Here is a 22,821-nt window from a genome sequence, read left to right on the forward strand (position 1 = left end):
TTGAATGAGAGGGCCTTGGAGATGGGTTTTTGTCAAAGACATCATGCCAGTGGTGGTGGCGATGCGGAAGGAGTTGGTGGTAGAGGTCCATGAGTATCATATTCTAGTCCAACTGAAAATCAATTGGGCGTGAACTCTTAAAGATGTAGCTCTTCCTTCCGGGAAAAAGCTAGGAATGATGTAGTGAAGGCTATAGAGCGCACCTGGTTATGCAGCAATTGTTGTGGCGCAATGATACTTGCACCAAGGTGTTAATGAGCCATTTCTGAGAACTGAACCCAATTGTTCCTATCATCACCAGTTGATATCCCTATTTTGAACCATCCTATAACTTACGACCTTTCTGGTACCACACCTCTTTCCTTCCAAGGAATGAACAAGAACAAGGTCTCTGTCACAAAGACCTGCTGATTCATCCACAAGCTTCTTTCTATTGCAGAGAGAAGAAACGATGTGTCCTCCAATTGAATTTAAAAGAAGCTGAGAGATCAGATAAAGCCATACTAACCAGATCAATACTAAAAATGTCCAAGCCTCAAAATAAGGACTGATGTTTAAAAGCCCAAATAAACAAGTTTGATGAGAGTACTCCATTCTTTGGTCGCACAAACAATAATTGTTCTTCCAAGCAAGAAACACAAATAGATATCATAAATGTGGGAATAAATATGGGAACTCTCGGCCTGCACAGATCGAGAGTTTGACATCTTCCAGATTTGGTCCACATGAAAATTCTCAATCGTCTTCTCTTTCAGGTGGGAGACCACAAGGCAAAAGCATTTTCTGCACAGAAAAAATTGGGATTAAGTGATTTATCAGGAATCATTAATCCATTACCAATATTATTACATAAGATATGGTGGGTGGCTATGGTTCAGACATAAGGCTTTGGATTGAGATTTATATGTGGAGATCATGTGAGAAGCTAATGGAAACCACATCGTCTGAATATATTGTTCAGAATTAGCATTGTAAACTTGAAGTCCCCCACCCCCCCCCAAAAAAAAAAAAAAATCTCATTTTTATTGCTGAAGGCATGGCCCACAGAGCTTCCCTTTCTCAGCCTCCTCGGAACCAGAAACCCTTCTTTCATACAATTTGAAGTTTTCCCCTAGCTCCAGTCATCTTTTTAACCAATCAAACCAATCCCTAAGCCTCAAATTTAGCCATCACAGGAAGTTACTGCAACCGGATTCCTTTTGAGTTCAAGCTCATTTGCAAATGAAACAAAACGTGGTTGCACAATCAAGTGAAGAAGCAAAGCAATAGCTCATACAGCTGGCAAGTTGACTTGGTCACAACACATTCTCCAGAACATTGGTTTCATAACATCTACTTTTATTCCAATTGCCTGTGATAATCATGCTGTTTTGCACATTGCTCCCAACCTTGTGTTCCAGGAGAGAATCAAGCACATTGAAGGAGACTGTCATTTCATTTGGGACAAAATACTAAGTGAAGATATATCTATACTGTTTGTGTGAAGATCAGCCTGCTGGCCTGTTCACAAAATCTTTACGAACCAATTAGTTCATTTCTTCCAAGTTGGGCCTATTTGACATATATGCTCCAGTTTAGAGAAGAGGAGAGGGGGGAGGGGGGGGGGGGGGGGGGGGGGGGGGGGGTGTTGTGTTACAATAATAGAATGTTCTATTATGTATTTCTTCTAGGAGGTTGTTTCTAGAAGTATGAGGTGAGGTCATTATCAGTTATCGTTTCCTTTGTCTATTAGCTCCAGACTTCTGTAACTAGAGACGTATGGAATGAGGGCAATAGATTCTTGCTGCCATTCTTATACCATTTTCTTCCCAACAGTATAAAAAACACAAATGGTAACACCCAAGAAGATACCCTCCAACCAAAAGCTTGAAGAAACAGAAAATTGTGAGTAGAAATGCTTTTACAGGCAATATCAAGCATAGATAACACAGAAAAATGAGAGAGAGAAAACCTGCATGAAGTTGTAATGCTCTCTTCCAATTGATTCATTTTCTGCAATAGCAAAGTACGCTAGTATGGGGTTGTGGCCCACGTATGATGCATAGCTATCCCGTTGAATGTTCACGGCCCATTCACTACACATCGTGTATATTTACATATTTACGAATTAATAACAAAAAATTAGCAAGTAAATACTATCACTGGAAAAAAAATAATGGTTTTCAGAGAATACGCAGCCTCACAATCTATTCATATCTGCATGCCCAGTACCGACATATTTAGCTTGGAGATGTTCAAGCTGGGAATTGATATTAAACCTATCACTGGCCTGCACAATTACAAGTACCAAGCTTATCAGTTTTATTAAGTCATTAAATAAAGATAAAAGTCAAGTTACATTGAACACCATATATTATCAAAGAATGACACTTCCTACAAGCTGAGAGAGAGAAAAAGGGGGGTATATTATTTTTGTTACTTTATAGTTTATCCCCCAATTTAAAAAACACTAGAATTTATGGAGAAATATATATATATATATATATATAAAATAAATTTTGGTGGATTTCAAGAAGATGTAGGTTCAAAACAAATAAAGGGAATGCGGTTGAGCCATTTTCAGTCGCCGAAACAAAAGGATGAGAAAGATAATAAAGAAGAAAAGAAGATTTCGAATCGTTATTGCATGCTCCTCTAATCTTTATTGTATGTTCCCTAAGATTTTTCTCAGAAGCACTGCCAGAATATTAGGGTTTTGAGGCGCAAAGAGGGAATGAGTAGAAGGGATAGGAAATTAAGGATTTGGAGTTCAGGGTTTTGACTGTACCGTTGTGAGTTCGGAGGGGTTCAGGAAGTTGGAAAGTTACTAGAGAGGGAGAGAGATACCTGCATATTGACGTCTGGAGGAAACCAACGGAACTGCAACGACGAGAACGAGCGAAGTTATTCAACCAGGAGCTAGAGATATTTTTGTCCGCCCTTTGATAACGGATGGCAGATGCGTTGCAATTTTCTCTTTGCCAAAACGCACCATCTCCTTGAGCTCGAATAAAAATAGAAAAAAGAAAAAAGAAAAAAGAACTCGAGAAATAAAAAAAATAAAAACAAAAGATAAATTTTACTCATCATTTCTACCGAACACACATAGTTTTTTTTTTTTACCTTTTTATTTTTTTTCGTTAATATATGATATATAGATGATAAGTAAAAAATTTCAATTAATTTAAAATAAATAAAAAAATTAAAACAGATATAGTGTGCGATATAAACAAGATAGTAAAACTCAAAACAAAAACAGATTATTTTAATTTTATTCTAAGTAATCTTCTAAGAAGAAAATGCTTGACAAGTGAATCTTATTAAAAAAAAAATTATATAAAAATTAATGTGATATGATATGATAAAGTAGACTATATGGTATTTTTTTTTTAATCACAAAATAGATTCGATATATGTCATGAAACTTTACTTTTGTAAAAAAAATGTAGACCTAATAGATTTTAAAAGCCTTTATATATATTACACTTGTCAAAAATTAACCAACAGATGGGGGGTTTTCACTTTGAACAGTGCTAGAGGCACCGCTGGTGGCTCCCAATGGGAGTCACAGTTAGGTAAAAACATTTTTTTTTTTCAAATCATTTTTTAATATTTTTAAATATTTTAAAAAAATATAAAAAATTTATAATAATATTAAACAATTTTTTCTTAATCATTAAGAAAAAAAAAAAAAAAAAAAAAAAAAAAAGGCCTACAATGGCTACTAGCGGGAGCCACCAGCAGTGGCCTTGGTGTTTTCCTTTCACTTTATTTGGAAGCCAACGGTAGAATCAGTTTTGTGGAAGAGGGAATATCCAATACAGACTTAAGAAAAAAACTGTAACATTATCAAAAGGCATTGTTAAGTTCTGAAACATTCCAACATCGCACGTTCTAACATGAAATCACAAGTATGATTCTGGATACTCACGTCCAAAAAATGGGTCACCCAGAGAGTTGAGTCCGGTTCTCTATCATTAAGAAAAAATAATTTGTTATATAAATAATTTGTATTATATATATTATATGCTAAATTTCTAATTAATATAACATAAAATCTTATAAATAACGTAAAATTAATATAACATAAAACCTTTTAATTTTAATTTTATGTTACCATCATATTATCACTAACATATATAATAATATTATTATAAATAACATACATATACTATAATAGTTTTATTATAATTCTTATTTTTGTTCCATATCATTTTTATTTGTAGACAATTATTTTTTTTAATTTATCAATTTATTGTTCCAAGCTCAACTTCCTAAGTACCCGACCTTGTTAGTTCATTAGAAAAACCAGTAAAACCGAACCAAATCAGATCCGGTTTTGGGGGTGAATCGGTGAAGTATTGACTCTTCAATTATCAAAACTTATATATATATCAATTCAATTCTAAAATATGCTTAAGACTAAACCAAACCGAACCATTTATATCCCTAATTATTAGATACTCTCGGATTACTGACACATAATACTTCGACCCTTTATAATATATCATCTCAATTAAAATTAATACTTGCATACATAATTTTAAATAAATTCTACAGGACTTCGAGTTTCATACTTTGCTTATTCTCAACACTTGAAATTCAGTATCCTACCATACATGTATGTGTTTGCGTGTGTATTCAAATAGTGGAATGAGGTCGACAGCTCAACTCTTACCATCAACAAGAAAATACACATACTGACTTCAACGGATGGAATGCCAACCCAAACCACACAGCATTGAATGGTAATCACCAACTCATTCAAATCTCCTAGTGAATATAAAAAATAAAAAAACAACCAGAGAGAAGGGTGGGGATGGAAATAGAAATCAGAAACATAATTTTGCAATATTAATAAAATATTCTTTTCCGTATTTAAGTAGTACACTATCATCAACACTAACAGTAAGTTGGTTACATAAACAATCATGCTCGTATTATACAAGGGTTTTTTTTTTTTGGCTTTCTTTTGCATTACATAGGGAAGAAAAATGAATATTTTCAAAGAATAAATATTTCCAGAAGCTATTTTACAGAGACCAAACAACTCGTTTCGGGCCTTCGCCCCAAAAACGTTCACTCTAAAACGATGAAATTCAGGAAGCAGTGAAATGAACGACATTTACCGAAGAACAAATCACTCTTTCGCGGCCATCTGATGTTATGACAAAAAAAAAGTGTAGATCATTAGGATTGTCGCTCTTTCTCAGGGACTTCTAGTTGGGGAGGCAAGAGGTTCAGAAAGCTCCCATGAACAGGTTGACTGCCAGCCTTGGCCGACTCATCATCTGTATAATAGATGAACCGATTTTCCAAGGAAAAACAGAACTACATCAGCTTTACTTACTCCAAGCACTAATCTGAAAACTTGAAATAAGCTGCACGCTGATACCATCCAATCCAAAATACTGGACTCTCACAAATAAAAACTAACTTGAACTGCCCGTTCAAATTTGGATATTGTAGATAAGGAAAGGCAAGGGATATTGTGATTCTGCTTAAAAGTTAGGCAACTTCACCGAGATGTATACTTATCAAAAAAACTTCACCGAGATGTTCCTCAAAAACTCATAGTCTTCTCATTGCCGTACACAAAAATATGAATAAAAAAGTCTTTGAAATTAAAGAAACATGGGGCCTGGTACCCTTTTCAGTTGAAGTAATATATATGGTTCTACATCTAAAAGTTCTATGATTTGTGAGTATCACGAAAGAAATACTCATACTAAATCCTAAACTTAATGGGATAATAATAAATAGAAGAAAAAAAAAAAGAAAAAAAACCTCAAGATAAGAGGTGCTGAAAAATTCTTACCAAAAAGGGACTTGATGGAGGGCCTCTTAGTTTTAGTGCTCTTCTTCTTTAATTCAGCTGTACATATGAATCCCAAAAAAATATCATTTCCAGATCATTTATCTCAGTAGATGAAGTTATGTTTCTTATTTAAAAAAAGAACAATAAAAAAGTGTGTACATATAGAGTAGATATAACCTGAACAATAATTGCAAGCTATGCCTTTTTTTTTTTTTGATATGTTAATTGCAAGCTATGCTTTATTGGTTATAATGGGCACATCATTGTATAAATTTCTAAAACTTCAATTTACTACAACTTAAGACATGCCAGGCCATTGGCGGAACCAACAATTTTTCTTTGGGGGGCCAACTTTTCTATTGTATGACATGTTTATGTAAGATAAAAAAATATTACAAAACCATAAAACGTATATAAAATTAAATCTCGATACTTTGCCAAATAAGTAGAAATAAAATTTTAAAAACACAATTTAATGTCTGTTTCAGATTTTTTACAACAATATTTTATAGAATAATACTCATTCATTATTATTTTTGTAAATATGAAACATGTAGAAATTTTTTTCTTCATAGAAACAATCAAGTGATCTTTTAGAATGTCATCTTTCATTCTAATATCTAAGCTAGTTTATCAAATTTCATATAAAATCTATCTATTTTGGTGTCACATTAAGCATAGAATACTACAATTGAGACCTCAAATAAAATTTTCCTTGCTCAATGAAGTTTAGAAGATAAATCATCTCCACTATTTTTCATATAAATCAGCAATCTTCAATGGTTTTTATGGTATTTTCACTTTGGATTCTATATTAAGAAACTTAAAATTGTATAATAAAAAAACTTTGGGGTCAATGTTAATAGTTTCTTATTTCTCCTAATCTTAGTTTTAAGTTAATTTTAGTGTGGTCACATCCTTGAAAATAGTTAATATATAGAAATTATACAAAATCTAGGGGTTATAGGAAAAAAATTAGAGAGACATTTATATGAATATTGAAATTTTACAAAATTTTAGAAAGCATATGGGAATAAGGAAATTATAAATTTTTTTGGGGGGGCCAATTTATATATACATGGAATTATGAATAAAATTTAGGGGCTATTTTGAGTTTAGAAAAAATTTTGTAGATCTGCCCACTGTGCCAGGCGTGGTAAGTACATAAATAATAACTCCAGTTAGGCCATAGTCCACGACAGATATGGCCACCAATTGAGAAATGGTCTTGCAAAAAGGGTTGAAAAAAGTAGACCATTGCTTGAATAAAGATAACAATGGATAGAAGAGGCAGGTTAAGAACTTTCATAATCAGCTCTCCCTTTCCCCACATTTAGTCAGAAAACTCTGTACAATTTAATAACCTCAATATAGCCATATAACCCAATCCTAACTACATTGGGTCAGTCGCATAAATTCCAACCCTGAAATGAGTTATGACATGTTAATGACCCACAGCACATAAAAATCTTGGTCAGATCCCCAAAACTTGGAAAGCAATTTTTTTATAGGGTACCTAGTACACATTAAAAAGTATAGAAACAACAAAAAGGGCTAAACCTAGAAACAAGAAAGAAAGCCTTAAGAACTCTTGAAACTGTTGAAACAATCAACAAAAAAGGAAGCTAAACCAAAAGGACAAACAGATGTATGCATCCAGTATCATTGTACTTGATGGAAACAATGTCCATGACTTTCTTTGCTTAGCTAGAATGTAATTAGGTGTTCTTTTGTATACTTCCTGTATACATGGGCTATGCCTATTTCATTCACGTGAATAAAATCTTCTTATTACTTATCAAAAAGATGTATGCATCCAGTAAAAGAGCAAGTACATACCAATCCCAGGTAATTGATCATCATTTACAATATCAAAGTTCTTGTATGTATACCCAACGAAGTTGATATCCTTAGATGACAGCATCTGCAGCAGTGGAGAAAACAGCAATAAGAAATTTGGAAACAAATACACCCTCTTTCAGTAAAGAATTTAAACTGTGATTAAAAGATCACATGGTACATAGCAAATACGTAGTGCTAACATAGTATCGATTAAAGACACCTCAAGAAGAATCAACCAACTAAACAAAAAGGGAAGCTCTCGTCATATTTAGGAATAATTGAATACTAAACAATTGCAGTTTTCAGACCAAAAGGAGGAGAACACCAAATGATTTATGACCATGCCAAACAACAGAGTCACACCAAATACAGTACATTAAGAAAAGATTGAAATAACAGTAGTGAATAGAACAGTGGTTCCATAAACAATGGAGTGATATCAGCTGCTCAAACTGTGGCAAATGGCACTTTATTGCCAAACAATGGTCAACATTATGAGATACAAGCCAAATTGAGGAGAAATCGGACCCTGACTAGCCATGAAGACACTTTTATCATAACAAACCAAAGAAAACCCAAGCCACATCTTGAGTTCTGCTCCAAAATGACTAGCTGGTAACAATTGAAGCCCCTTGGAATCATTATATAAGGCAAGAACGTCTCTCCTCCAAGTAATGTGAGATCTCATTCACTACCCTCCTAGACTTCATCCAGGGTATTACAACTATAACACCTCCTTAGTCTCACTTCAATTTAAATTGTATGTACTAACCTTTCTCCATGGACCAGCTTTAGACGAAGTTTGGATTTGCTTGTCAGCCTATAGCATTATCAATAAATCATGAGAAAGAACATAAAGGTTAGCAACAAAATGCCTCAAATATACACAGATCAGTGTATTTTCACACACTTCAGAAATGAATAAAAACAACAAATTCACCTCTTCAAACTTCTCAAAGTTTTGAGTATCTAATTCATCATTGACCTCAGGAATAAATGCAGCTTTCATTCCATACAATTTGTCCCAGTCAATGCCTTTGAACCATGGATGAGCCTAAAAATAACCAGCCAACAAGAAAATTCATTAATTAGAATTACAATGTTTAAAAGCAAACCAATAGATCAGAAGACACCACAAGACACCTTTATTTCATCGGCGCCTTTTGTTCCAAGCCTATGGTCAACATTACATAACATTTTACTAATAAGATCCTTTGCTTCTGGGGATAGTTTTGCTTCTTCGGGAAATTTCAAATGAGTTCTCCAATTAACTATCTGCATAATTTAGATGAGCCATGTTCATCATGAATAACAGAGACAAGAAATGCAAGGTAAGGAACTAAAAGCAATCACATACAACCCCCCCCCCCCCCCCCCCAAAACAAAAAAAAAAAAAACCAAAAAACAACCACCACCCAAAAAAAAAAAAAGGAAAGAAGAAAGGAAAGAAACTTGCGGGAAAACTCCATAACAGTCAGAACTCATCATAGCGATGAGGTAACAAGAGGCAGAGAGGAAAATGCATCCTAGCCCCCATGAGTAAGCAAGTTTAGATTAACCAAAAGAGGCACAAACTTGAGATACAAAAGAGAGATCTAAACTACGTTGGTTAATATTTTTAAGCCAGAGCGAATGGCTAGATGTATGTCTTGATTGGAAAACAAACATTTCAAAACAGAGAGCATATTGTACTCGGGCTTCGCCTAGTCTTCTATTCATATTAATAAAATTCTTATAGAAAAAAAGCACAGAACAGATTACTGTAAAAGTGCTAAACAAGAACAGTTCATAATTGGATCCATTCCATTCACATAATTTAAAATTAAACTGAGAAAATGCCAATGTGTTGATTTATAAACATGAACCAAGAAATTTATTTCCAGACCTTTCTAAACAGTATGGAAAATTAATAAGCAGGGTAAAATAATCCCTTCCAACTAACTTTTATTCATTATGGTGCCTCCTTCATACAGACTGCCAAATTTTAAAAAATAAAAAATTAATTTTATAAGGGTGCCACTGCATTACATGATATGTTTGCATCAGAGTTGCAGAATATACAAAAAGAAAATGGTAAAGAGTTATGATCATGCCAGGGAACCCTAACACACTTACGTGAAGAGGATCATAAGCACAATCTCAAGTATATTCTAATGATACAAATTTTGCTGAGTTCAATTGGTTTCCAGCATAAACCCTTTAGGAACACTGAGCTCTAGATCCTTAAATATAAGAAAAGATCCCATTATACTATATTATCTAGAAAGATTAATTTTTTTTTATATATAAGTATATTATCTAGAAAGATTAATGAGCAAGAAACCTCCAAAAACTATTTTAAAATGTTAATTAACCATAGAGATTCATATTTAAAGAAAAGCATCAACAACCATACCACACACAAATCAAGGAAGTATTTTCAGTCTCTCCAGTGCCTTGTTTTCCATTTTTCTATCTCACAACTTTCAATTAAAGCTAACACCCATATTTCAATCTCTAGCAAACTTCAGCATGCTTCTGTGATTGAAGAACGTGCATCCTATTATAGTTGTTGGAACTTGGTACTGTGGTCCAACTCCAAGAGAGAAGACACAGGAGTATTAAGAAAAAAGGAAAAGGAAATAAAGATAAGCATGCCCTGATTGACATATGTTATAAGAAATCATATCAAGAAAAGTAAAAAGCCAGTATTCTTGAAGTTACCTTCCTACAGGTTGACATAGGTTCATCCGAGTAAAAGGGTGGATATCCTACAAGCATTTCATACATGATGGCGCCAAGAGACCACCTGGATAAGTAAAAACAGGATCTCACTAGCTTATATCATATAAAATACAGATTCGAAAAAAAACATTGCAATACCAACCAATCACATTCCATTCCATATCCTTTCTTCAGCAAAACTTCTGGGGCAATGTAATCAGGCGTTCCAACAGTAGAATAAGCCTATGAAATTAAAACTGGTGAAACGTTTTGAAATTTTAACAACATAACCCTGCATGCTACCATAAGATACTGGAAAAAAAAAACATGCAAAAACAAATTTCACTGGGAAAAGGTTGAATTTGGAAACTCTTTGTAGATAGGATTTTTCAACTTTTTTGGGTAGATAGATGGGATTTACAACTATGGCATAGCAAAAACATGAAAATGAACCCTCTAAACTATGAGGAAGAGTCATCTTGAAGACATGTGATCTCATGAAACTTACAAGCATCCTCCTGTTCCTCTGCCAATGCTGAAGTTGCTCCTGTTGTGTGCGTTTTGGTGCCACGGGGCGCCCATCACTTTGAAGAGCCCCACTAAGGTTGTTCCCAGCAGAAAAATCCTTCTCTTGAAGATTAGTGCAGTCTAGTGGCTTACATAATCCAAAATCTGATAATTTCATGTGACCATTTCTATCAAGAAGCAGGTTATCTGGCTTTATATCTCTGCGATACATAAACATGGAATTCATCATATGAAAGAACAAGACTTTAAAGGAAAAACATCTTGATAGCCTCCCATCATACAATATAGACAGATGTCAAAGTACCTATGAATGTAATTATGTTTATGTATGGACTCAATGGCTAGGACTGTTTCCGCAACATAAAACCTGGCCTCATCTTCTGTCAGTGTATCCTTGCGCATCAATAAAGTCATCATATCTCCACCGGGTAGATATTCCATAATGAGATATAAATACTCCTCATCTTGGAATGAACAATAGAGCTTGACAATGCAATTGCTATCAACCTCGGCAAGTAGATTCCTCTCAGCCTTCACATGTTCAACCTGAACAAATTCAACTGCAACTTAGCAAATTCAATTATGACAATACACTTAGAAAATTCTCTCGGGCCCAGTTATTAAATATATACTTGGCCTCTGCGAAGCATCTCTGATTTCTTAAGCTTCTTCATGGCATATACATGTCCGGTTGCCTTCTCCCTGCAGATTCTAACCTGCACCATAAAAGAAGATTATTAATGGAAAACCAATTGATCCAAGAACATTGAAAAGAAACAGAGATCATGGATGAACCTCACAGAACAGGTTAATTACATGCCCATAATAGGTCAAGAGTATCTGTAACTAAAAACACCAACTTCCAAAAAAATCAAGTACGTTATATCCAACAGCACATCCTTCTTATTCATTGCCTAAACAGAAGTGCTTCAGAAGAAATAAGCAACCCACATTGTGACCAAAACAAAATTTAGGTCCTAAAGTTTTTCTATTCAGAGTTATGTAAGCTTTGGGGGCAGAAAGTAGCCTATGCAGAAGATATTTTGATGGACATAAATCAAGTGACAAATTTATGCATAATAAAATTAAAGATGTGCCAGTTTCTGTAGTTATTGGATTCTTCTGTTCATAATTTTCAATTCAAGTGACAAATTTATGCATAATAAAATTAAAGATGTGCCAGTTGCTGTAGTTATTGGATTCTTCTGTTCATAATTTTCAATTCACTCTCCCCTAGTATACTTCTCCTCTCCTTTCTAAAACTTAACCAAGCCCCTTCAGGACACCTAAACCCACTAGTTACGAGTCATAACTCCAGCACCATAACATTATTAAACATAAAGAATCCCTACTTACAAGCCTTCTTCCAGAACATAACCCCACCGTGTGTGTGTGTGTGTGTGTGTGTGTGTGTGTGTGTGTGTGTGTGTGTGTGAGAGAGAGAGAGAGAGAGAGAGAGAGAGAGAGAGAGAGAGAGAGAGAGAGGGGGAGGGAGGGAGATGCATGAGATAATGTAAAACATTTAGGAAAACATAATAATGATAAAAAATACTAGCAACTGTCATTTGTACTAGCTGCAAAATTCTAATTAAATGCATTATACTAATTTTGTTTCTTGTTTTCTCTAAACTACTGGCAGGAACAGATTAATAAAATTGTGCTATAATTACACGCAGAAATCACATGCAAATAATTTTTTTGATCAGCACCGGGTGTCCAAAAACAACACCCCAACTAATTCCGAGGGTGCACAGGCCCTTGGCAAGGAATTTTCCAAGTGCACCTTGGGTAATTCAAGAGGAAAATCCCCCAATCCGATGGCCCCTAGAGATTGTTTGCACCCAAGGGGATTTGAACCTTAGACCTAGGGGGAGCATACCCCCAAACCCAAGGCCTTTACCACTTGAGCCAACCCTTAGGGGTTCAATCACATGCAAATAATTAGAACTAATATATAAATATGTCAAAGCAAAATGGTATACTTCTCCAAATGCACCCTTTCCTATCATCGTCAATGGCTCAAAATCATCAGCGCCCATCTTATGCCTTTGAAGGCGCATGTATTCTGTTTCCTTCTTCTCCAAATTCTTTAGCAAGTTGTTCTGCTCTTCCTCAGAGACCTCAGCATCAGCCAACTTCTTTTCAAGTATATTGCGTCTGAATCAAATATAAGTAGTTTAATATCATCACTCAGGGCTCTAAAAACTAGTTTGCTTCAAAACCTCTTTGATGGAATAAAATAATTAAGCATAAAATTAGGTACTTCTAAGAGACAATAAATGGCTGGGGAAAATGGTGCAATATTATTTCTGTTGAATAACAAAACCAGCATTAGTGGAAATAATTGATCATGGAGAATAAACAAAAAGCTGTATAAATTGCCCTACTCATCCCGATATAAATGTAGCGAGGGAGTTTAAACAATTTGGGTCTTTCTGGTGTTCATGCACTCAAATCAGCAAGGACTATACGCAAAGCCTTACTACTTATCAGTGATCTATGCAGGTAACCATAGAAACTAATGGGGAAGGTACTCATAGTAATAAACATCTTCAATCCACCAGAATGTAATATTAATCCTTTTTTCTAACAAGTGAGAAAAGGAAACTATCAGCCTGGCCAGTTTAAAGTGTAGACTCATAGTTTCCAACATGAACAGCGCATTATTAAAAAAGAAGCATTGAAAACATACCGCTCCTTCCTCTCCTGCAGGCTCTTCATTTGCTTCTTGTAGTGGTCTTCTATATATTGTTTTGCGGCTGCAACCTTCTGCTTAGTCACATTTGAAGGAGCGTCCTCACTCGTCGGCACTTTCAAGACCTCCTTCCCATTCCCTGTAGCTTCATTCTTCTTAGAAGCTTTTGACCTGTCTTTCGACCTAAATTTATTGAACCAGCCTCTCGCCTTTTCCATCTTTTACACTCAAGTTATTCCTCCCACTTAGTAAATCCACACTTTCAAGTGCAGATATTACCTCGTCTCACCAACAATTATGAAGTAAACATTTCATCCTATAAGGCGATGCAGCATCGATCACTAACTATCCGATGCATGTGCTCTGTAATTGACGAAGAAAGCAACAAACTTCACTTAAGGCATGAAACCCGAACTCGATTCCTGAACATTGAACAATACCATTTCCAAGTAATTGTAAGAAAAAAGGCGCCCCCAACTTGAAGATCTTAGTTTCTAGAACAGATATAGCGAATGCACCGTTTGCTTCCGAGAAACAAGAAGAAAAATATTCAAGGAAATTGTTGGCCTAGAGAAAAGTAAAATAAGATCATTAAAAGATGCATGCTCAAACACCAGTAATTTAGTCTAATTCATCATCCTAGATGGCTTATCAAGGTTTCGTTTCCCTTTAATTTTCCCACATTTTATCAGCGACCAAGCAGAGCTACAAAACTCAAATTAAATAACGAACAAACTCAATTCCAAACGAGAATCTCCGAAAACCCTAGATTGCAGATAATTTAAGCTTACATGAAACGGAATCAGACGGTTCCTAAGAGAGGGGGGGGGAAAGCGTACCATGGGAGCTGAAGGAGCTAGAACAGAGCAGCGGAGCGAAACGCTAGAGTAAGAGTGACGGGAACGGGAGAGTCCGCTAATTACGGTGACAAAGTAACTGTGAAGAGGAGTCTATGGGGTTGATGATGATCCCGGTTCCCTGCACAGCCTTTTTGTGCTCTTTTGCTTTATGAAAGACTTTTTTATTTACTTATTTATTTATTTAATGTGCTTCTTTACTGTTGGCAGTTTGGGTTCTCCTTTATTTTTCTTTAGTAATTATTGTTTTTTGATTTTTAGGACTCATTGATCCACGAGTAAAGGTAAATAATATTTAAGAGTATATTGACATGGCTAATAAAGTATGTATTTAGAAATGAAATCGAATACTTAGATCTTAGATCATGACATACAATCACGATTTGTAATTGACATCTTTTTACTACGATGCTCTATTCTATCGATACTGATTCGAAGATAAGCTTGCATACTTTTTTTTAAATTTAGATAAAAAAAAATTATGTGCAAAACTTAGATCATGATGAAAATGCCTAAATATCATTTTAGGGTTACATGATGCTCAAGCTTTTCTATTCTCTTAAAATAATTCTTCAATATAAAAAAGCATAAATTCAAAGAAAATTAATGATATACCCAATATTTAAGATCTGATCCCTCTAAGATTGTGTCTGGGAACATATATGTTTTCAAATGTTTTTAAATTATTTCACTATTATTTATAAATAGGTCACTATTATTTACAAATAATTTATTATTATTTACACTCTATTTACTATTATTTATAAATGTGTTAATATCGTGTTTCAAATGCCTTTGGATCAGGTTCTCGTAACTCGGGTCTTCGAGTTTGGACCTGCACACTTAGAGAAAACACATAGAGAATTGAGGATATGGGTACAAACAAGGGAGTCTCCGATGCTTAAGTTAATATCGCCTTAGTAGTTCATGCGAGAAAGTAAAGAGATCAGAGAGCATTCCTTGTACTTAGAAATCAACTTTTATATTAGGTTTATAGGGTGGGCCGTCCATACCCTATGTTACTGTGTAAAAGATATATTCTCTCCCAGCAGTCTCTCTAGTTTGATTTTTTTAAGGCGGCGTGACTTCTGAGAGTGGCATAATTAATGTGATATATTTTTCTATTCATTTTATTCTGCAAGTGTATGCCGTCAGGCTCCTCCTCCCTTGTCGTCAGAAGATCAAAAGCTCACTACATTTTTCGCCCACCTACCTGTACAGTGCCATTCAAGACTAGACGTTGTAGGGGAATATTGAGTAATGTGTCCCCTCCTTTCTTATATTTTGAGGCTTCCTGCGTGACTATGGCCAGGGCCAACCTCAACTTTTAGACCAAGGACACTTAATAGGTCGAGGGGCCATTCAATTGGGTCAAACCTCCCATATTTGAGCTCGTCTTATGGGTCTTCGACACAAAGAGAAAAATCTCTATACAATATGATTTGAAATGCTCTTAATGTCCAAACAAAGCCTAAAATAATTCTTTAATTTAGCTAAGAAAAAGTGAAATCAAAATGATAAATATCTTTCACCGCTAAATAGCTCGCTGGCCCTTTGAATTGCCCAAATATTAAAAACATGACCAATACTATAGAATAGAAGTTAGTGTGGGAAATATATAAATTAATGCCACATGACAGATGGCAGAACTACGAAAATAAATGTAGAGTCGAACACTTAGGAGGGAAGGAAGCAAATAACAAATGTCCCCTTTTTTTTATTTACGTCAATTTCCCTTTTCCCCTGTTTTCTTAAATGCCCTGTGGGAGAGAGCCAAATTCATCACGAGAACCGCCGCTACAACAACCTATAATGGCGGTTTTTATGACTGGCACTAGAGGTCAGATTTCAAAGTGGCGATAACAAAGTGACAACCGTATATATATATATGAAAGCATAATGCTACTATGCCACCCGGGCGGTACTACTAGGATAAAAATTTAATTTTTTATTTAATGAATAAGAAAGTAATTTTAAATGTATTGGTATATTTTTTATTTTTTAAAAATATTTGAATATATTAAAAAGATGTGAAAAAAAAATTGAAAAAAAAAAGTTGAACTAAGCAACACGCCTAACGGTAAGACCTGAGCGGCACTGTAGCCCGGTCCATATACGAAATTTAATGGTAGTCTAGAAGCATAAACCAGAGAAACTTTTTTTTTCTGCTTATGGCGACCAATGAAACTTAAGGGATGTTTGAGAAATCAGATGAGATAATAATTTTATAAAAAATAATAAAATTGTTTGTAAATAATAGTGAAAGATTCTGACTTATGATATTTTATTGGGTTTTGAAAAATGAGAGTAAAAAAATTGAATTAAAATATTATTAAATTATATATTTTTAATATTATTTATGTTTTGAGATTTGAAGATTTTCAATTGTAATAGTGATAATTAGATGAAAAATTTAAGGATTTGAAATTGAAAAATCTTTGCATTTAAGTAATGTTTAAGAAGAAAATTATGAAAAATTCTTATATAAGATGAAAGCTCTTTTCCCAAACAACCCTTTAATGGTTCATATATTTTATTTTATTTAAAGTTATTTTTTTATTTATTGGTTAAAGAAATGACTTTTAATGTATTGGTTTTTTTTTATTAATATTTAAACATGTTTAAAATTATTTAAAAGTAAAGGCCAAAGAAATAAAAGAAGAAGTGTAATTTGCATTAGGGGCACATCAAGTGGGCAAATTTGGATGGCATAGTGGCACTACTCTTTTAAGGGATCCATTTCTTTCTATCAAAGAACAATAAGATCTGATTTAGATATTGAGATGAGATGATAAATTTGTGAATAATCTTGAAATGGTTTGTAAATAGTAGTTAAATAATTAAAATTACGTGTTTTATAGAGTTTTAGAAAATGAGAGAGAAAACGTTGAATAAAAATATTATAAAATTAAAATATTGTTAGAAAATATATTTTTAATATTATTTTTATTCCAAGATTTGAAAAATTCGAATTATTTTTTGTATTTTTTTTAAAATTTATGAAAGTTGCAATAATTAGATAATTAAAAAGTTATAGATTTGAAATTAAAAAATATTTATATTTGTGATGTTTGGATATTGAGATAAGGTAAATAAGATGAAATTAGATGAGACCATCTTGCAATCCAAACGAGGCCCACGCATTGATGGGGCAAAATTAAGTGGTACAATATTATTTTCCTAAGTATTATAAGAATAACAGTCGGTTGTTAATTTATCTCCGCACGTCACTCCAACAAAAATATGTGAATATGAAAAGATACTAACAAAGTTTGGACATAAGACTTCAAGTACAAATGAGACAGATATGTAAAATAAGTTCCGAATAACTTCAAATCGAATGTGGTATAAAGAGAGAGTTTAAACCCCCCAATAGCCGGAAGACACGTTACCATTTTAAGAATATTACAATAAGTGGCGGATCTATATAGAGCTTGGGGGTTAGGCCCCACCCCCATTTTTTTTTCTTTTTTTTTTTTTTGAAAATTCAAAATAGGCCCCTAGAAAAAAATTATAATTACTATATGTTCTCTACAAACCCTTAAAATTTTAATATACGTAAAAATGTCCCTCCAATTTTTTTCTTATAGCCCTTGAATTTTGTATAATTTTTATATATTATCTAATTTTAAAGATGTGGTTATACAAAAATTAAATTAAAATTATGTTTAGGATAAATAATAAACTATTAGCATGGATTCCAAACTAAATTTAGGTTTCTTAATATGGAATCTAAAGTGAGAATATAAGAAAAAATATTTAAAATTGATAATTTATATAAAGAATAGTAGATAGGTCTTATCCTTTAAACTTAATTGAGTAAGAAAAAATTTATTTGAGGTATCAATTGTAACATTCTATATTTAATATGATACCAAAGTATTTAGATTTTATATGGAATTTGATAAATTAATTTAAATACTAGAATGAAAAGTGGCATTCTAAATGATCGTTTGATAACTTCTATGAAAAAAATAATTTCTAAATATTTTATTTCAAAAATAATAATGAATAAATATTATTCTATAAAATATTATCGTCAAAAATTTGAAAAGGACATTAAATTTTATTTTTTAAATTTTCCTTTTATGTATATATAACAAATTATCGAGATTCAATTTTATATATAATTATGCACGATGTTTTACATAAATATCTCGCGGTAGAAAAGTTAGCCCAAGGTTCCACCATTACAATAAAACTGGTCCAAGTTAGTGATTTTCCCATACAATCCCATCTCTCTCTCTCTCTCTCTCTCTCTCTCTCTCTCTCTCTCTTATCTATCTCTACTCAAGCTGCACCTCTCAAGGCAGGTTTGCGGCCTTAGATAAGATATAAAATTTTCATTTAATCTCATCTTATTCTCAAATATAATTTAAATACAAAATTTTAAACTAATTATTACAACCTTTTCAAACCAATCTTTATAACTTTTCAAACTTTCAAATAAAAAACAATTATAATTTTTTAAAATTTCTAAATAAAAATCATATTATAAAATTATATTCTTACAATATTTTAACTTTATAATATTTTTTATTCAACTTTTTCTCTCATTTTTCAAAATTTTAAAAATATTTAACTCAAACTATTTCACTATTATTCACAAATTATCTTACTAATATTTACAAAATTCTCATGATCTCATGTGACTCTCCAAACCACCCTTCTCCCTTCCCTCAATCCATCGCAGCCATAAACAAATAATTATGAAAGAGCTTTGCTATTTATAAGCTCCATACATCACACACCACACAATTTTTTTTATTTTTTTTATTTTTTTTAGTTTTATTCTTCTTAAAATAATTGAATTCTTTTACTTATAATCCATATACCACATATTTAGTAAGAGAAAAAAATTTAAAAAAATAACAAAAAAAGTGGTGTGTGGCATATGAGGCTTATGAATAGAATTTTTCATTATGAAAATGGGTCCTCCCCTACAAACCTTTGAAACCCACCAGTTCGCACAAAACCAAAACCAACTTCATCCATGGCTGCATTATCCATTTCTGGGCACCTCACTGTCATAAGTTTCTTCATTTTATTCTTTGAATCATTGGTTAAAGACCCAGATTCTTCTTTCTCATTCACACAGTTTGAGAGTGACTCTAAAATCGAGTCCTTATATTGATCAATGTAAGTCGTATATTTGTTAAGGAGAGAGATAGAGTGAGAGAGAGTGCACAAAAAGCTCAGAAAGGAGGGGAGGATTATTTGGGATAATCAGCTGAGTTCGATTATGCCCCGTTTGGTTATTGAGTTCAATTCAGTTCACTCTAATTTTAAATTGAGTCTAATATATAAATATCAAACTTTCAAATTATTAAATTCATCTCAACTTAAAACTTCCTTACATGTTAGACCTAAAACATTTTTCAATTCAACACATTTTTATAGGTGGGATCACACCATTTTTTAATTTTTCATAAATAGTAATAAACTCATCATAATATCTAAATATATTTAAACTTATTTTAGATGGATCTCACATAACTCTATCTACCAACTCAACTCAATACTATTAATAAAAAACTCAATTCAAATCAACATCCAAATGCATGTTGATATCAAGAAATTACAATATTCTTATCATTCATTTTTGTTTTCCTTATGATAGTTGACGTGTCTATCTCTTGTTTGCTTCTAATTTTGCTAGCTTAAAGCTCATAATTATATCAATGTCAATAATGACGTAATTCACTACAATAAAATATATCGCTACAATTAATGTTATTTGTAATTTTTTTTGATATTATTACAATTGATAAAAAAAAAAAGGATTATAATGTCAAACATGTAAGGAACTAAAAAATATTATAATTGAGATATTGCAGCATTTTTTAGCAGTATTTGCAAAGTTTTTGAGCATTACAAAAAGCTAAATTCTTTGTAGTGATTAAATTCATTTCCTTTGTTATTATTTGACTTTTCTTGGTTTAATTTTCATAGTTTGGTAGAATTCCACAAATGTAGCCATCTTAAAACAAGGGAACTCCACTAAGATTACTATCTACTGATCATCATCACATTGTCAATGTCAACGACTAGTGTGAGTTTATGCCGCCCATGACAAATAACATTATTTTCTTAAAAGAAAATATTAATCTGAATTATGACCTACACTTTTTCAGTTTATGGACAAATATTATATACACACATATTATCCCGCAATTAGATGCATGCATGCATGCATACATGATTATCACGAAATTATTGTGCAAAAAGATGCGATTTTGATTTAGCCAATATTTAAGCCACATGCATGCATTCCATTACCCTATAGAAAAATGAAAATAGATCTATTAGATGCATATATATATATATATATATATATAAATGATTTGTATAAGTTTCGAATTGGTAAATCTTATACAATTTTTTGTAAGAAGTAACCCATATTTTAACAAAATGTAAAAAAACTATTCTTTATTAGCCTATCCCTGGTCGGATGATTTAGGCAACCATTTCCTTCTTGATCAATTGATGCCATAAATACGCAAGCATCAATTAATTGTTTCACTTCACTCCAGCCCAATACAATTAAGAGGAGGTTTGGATAGTGAGTTGAGTTCAGATAAAATGAGATAAAAATTGAAAATATTAAATAAGATTTTATTAGAATATAATTTTTTATTTTGATATTTGAGAAAATTGAATTTTTTATTATATATTATTTAAAAATTTGATAAAATTATAATGATCATTATGTTGACTTTTGTGCTTCTTTTTATAGTCCCACACCTGTGGAAAATAAAGAAAAGCAAATCCTTGAAGGTTATAAATAAGAGGCTTAGCCTCTTAGTTTAATTGTACCAGTTGAAAGGTTATCTAGTAACTTTTAATTTTAGTTAAATTCTTCTATTAGCCTTTTGTAAAAGGGAAAGAGGTGTAAAGTTAAATTTTTACTAATGGGGTAGCTTTGTGGGTGTGTTTGGGGTGAGGAGAAAAATTGTGTGATTGTAACAATTTTTCACATAGTGAATTTTCTTCTTTGGCTCTGATGATTTTTTTTCTTGTTTTGGAGTTTCCACGAAAATTTTTTGTATTGTTATTATTTCTCTATTTTTCTTGTTATTCCTGCAAATGGTAGATCCTAAGGAGGTGAATTTGGGAGGTCCAAATTTTCAACAATTGGTATCAGAGCTACTAGGTTTTTTCTGTGGAGTGGAGCTTTGGTGTGGTAGTGTGGATACGTATAGTCTAAGGAGATTCTGTCTAGGAGATTGAAAATTTTAAATGTGTCTATTGTGACCCTCCAATCTTTCCTAAGAACTAACTTAGTGAGGTATTATTCATTTATACAGTAAAATTCATCAAAGCAATATCATGAAGCAGGTCTTCAAATCTTGTCAAATTTGAGGTGGAGAAATTTGATGGGAGAATCAATTTTGGCTTGTGGCAAGTATAAGTCAAGGATGTTTTGATTCAATCAGGATTACATAAAGCATTGAAGGGCAGACCAACACCTGAAGTCAGTACTAGTACTAGTGTGACTAGTGAAATAATCAGATCTAAAATAAGCGATGAAGATTGGAAGGATCTGGATTTGAGAACAACAAGTGCGATGCGTCTATGTCTGGTAAAAAATGTTCTTGCAAATGTGCATAAAATATCTACGGCAAAGAAACTCTAGGAGAAACTTAAAGAGTTGTATCAGACGAAGGGCGTCTCAAATCGTGTGTACCTGAAGGAGCAGTTTCATACACTGTGGATGAGTGAAGGTACAACTATTTCAGATCATTTAAGCGTTCTCAATGGCATTGTAGCTGCGCTAGAAGTTATTGGAGTTAAAATTGATGATGAGGATTAAGCCTTGAGACTCATCTGGTCTCTTCCACCTTCCTATGAGCACATGAAGGCTATTTTGATACATGAGAAGGAGAAAATAATTTTTTCAGAGATTACCAGTAAAATCTTTTCTAAAGAGAGAAGACTAAGTAATGGAAGTAATGTTCCACTTGAGAACATAGTAATAGTAGCAGCTGGAAATGAGAAAATGAAAAACTCCATGAAGAAGAGAGTAGTTTGCTGGGAGTGTGGACAATCTGGGCACGTTAAGAAAAATTGTCCAAAAGCTGGAGCAGGTTCGGCAAGTGGCTCCAAGTCAGTAAATGGAGATACTGGAAATGATGTTAATGTTGTGCCTCTCTTCATGGAAGATTTTGATCTTTAAAAAGAGACATGTATATCTTCATGGCATGCCACTAATTTTCAAAGTTCTCATGATGGAGGATGTGTTAATGTTAGGGGGTCCACAAGTTTGCACATAGGCATTGGTTTGACATTGATGCAGGGTGTGTGGTGGAAATTCATGTCGATGGCTGATGGACTTCCAGGAGAGCCAAACGTGAAAGTTAAATCATAATTTTCAGCAATGTTGTTTTCGACATGGGCCG

General features: G+C 33.1%; 2 protein-coding genes across 3 annotated transcripts; both read right to left on the minus strand.

Moving 5' to 3' along the window:
- Positions 1-493: 493 nt before the first annotated feature.
- Positions 494-2,978, minus strand: LOC122300669 (uncharacterized protein At4g14342). The gene is made up of 4 exons (XM_043111485.1): positions 2,827-2,978; positions 2,184-2,269; positions 1,952-2,075; positions 494-783 (listed from the first exon to the last, which is right to left on the minus strand). Exons 1-4 carry the CDS (start codon positions 2,830-2,832, stop codon positions 736-738), a joined length of 264 nt encoding a protein of 87 aa, XP_042967419.1. The 5' UTR covers positions 2,833-2,978; the 3' UTR covers positions 494-735.
- Positions 2,979-4,801: 1,823 nt separating this feature from the next.
- On the minus strand, positions 4,802-14,569 carry LOC122300670 (serine/threonine-protein kinase tricornered-like). 2 transcript variants are annotated; one of them, XM_043111486.1, is made up of 14 exons: positions 14,405-14,568; positions 13,563-13,987; positions 12,853-13,027; positions 11,503-11,586; positions 11,175-11,416; positions 10,851-11,070; positions 10,506-10,585; positions 10,343-10,427; positions 8,783-8,914; positions 8,580-8,693; positions 8,412-8,459; positions 7,637-7,721; positions 5,798-5,854; positions 4,802-5,270 (listed from the first exon to the last, which is right to left on the minus strand). In XM_043111486.1, exons 2-14 carry the CDS (start codon positions 13,781-13,783, stop codon positions 5,170-5,172), a joined length of 1,644 nt encoding a protein of 547 aa, XP_042967420.1. In that variant the 5' UTR covers positions 13,784-13,987; positions 14,405-14,568; the 3' UTR covers positions 4,802-5,169. The 2 variants fall into 2 exon arrangements, with proteins under 2 accessions (XP_042967420.1, XP_042967421.1); XM_043111487.1 differs by lacking the exon at positions 8,783-8,914 and having other exon boundaries at positions 14,405-14,569.
- Between the last annotated feature and the right edge of the window lie 8,252 nt (positions 14,570-22,821).

Source organism: Carya illinoinensis, chromosome 2 (assembly GCF_018687715.1).
Source record: "Carya illinoinensis cultivar Pawnee chromosome 2, C.illinoinensisPawnee_v1, whole genome shotgun sequence".
Classification (NCBI taxonomy): domain Eukaryota; kingdom Viridiplantae; phylum Streptophyta; class Magnoliopsida; order Fagales; family Juglandaceae; genus Carya; species Carya illinoinensis.

Bases quoted from the DNA above. Each gene is read 5' to 3' on its own strand.
- LOC122300670 (XM_043111486.1), bottom strand. From the start codon at position 13,783: ATGGAAAAGGCGAGAGGCTGGTTCAATAAATTTAGGTCGAAAGACAGG. The intron at 13,028-13,562 runs GTATGTTTTCAA...TATTTGATTCAG, and splicing joins CTGCAGGAGAGGAAGGAGCG to ACGCAATATACTTGAAAAGA. The intron at 8,694-8,782 runs GTGTCTTGTGGT...GGTTATTTTTAG, and splicing joins AAGGCGCCGATGAAATAAAG to GCTCATCCATGGTTCAAAGG.
- LOC122300669 (XM_043111485.1), bottom strand. The intron at 2,076-2,183 runs GTGAGGCTGCGT...CACGATGTGTAG, and splicing joins CATGCAGATATGAATAGATT to TGAATGGGCCGTGAACATTC. The intron at 784-1,951 runs GTTTTCTCTCTC...TTTTCTGTGCAG, and splicing joins AGCATTACAACTTCATGCAG to AAAATGCTTTTGCCTTGTGG.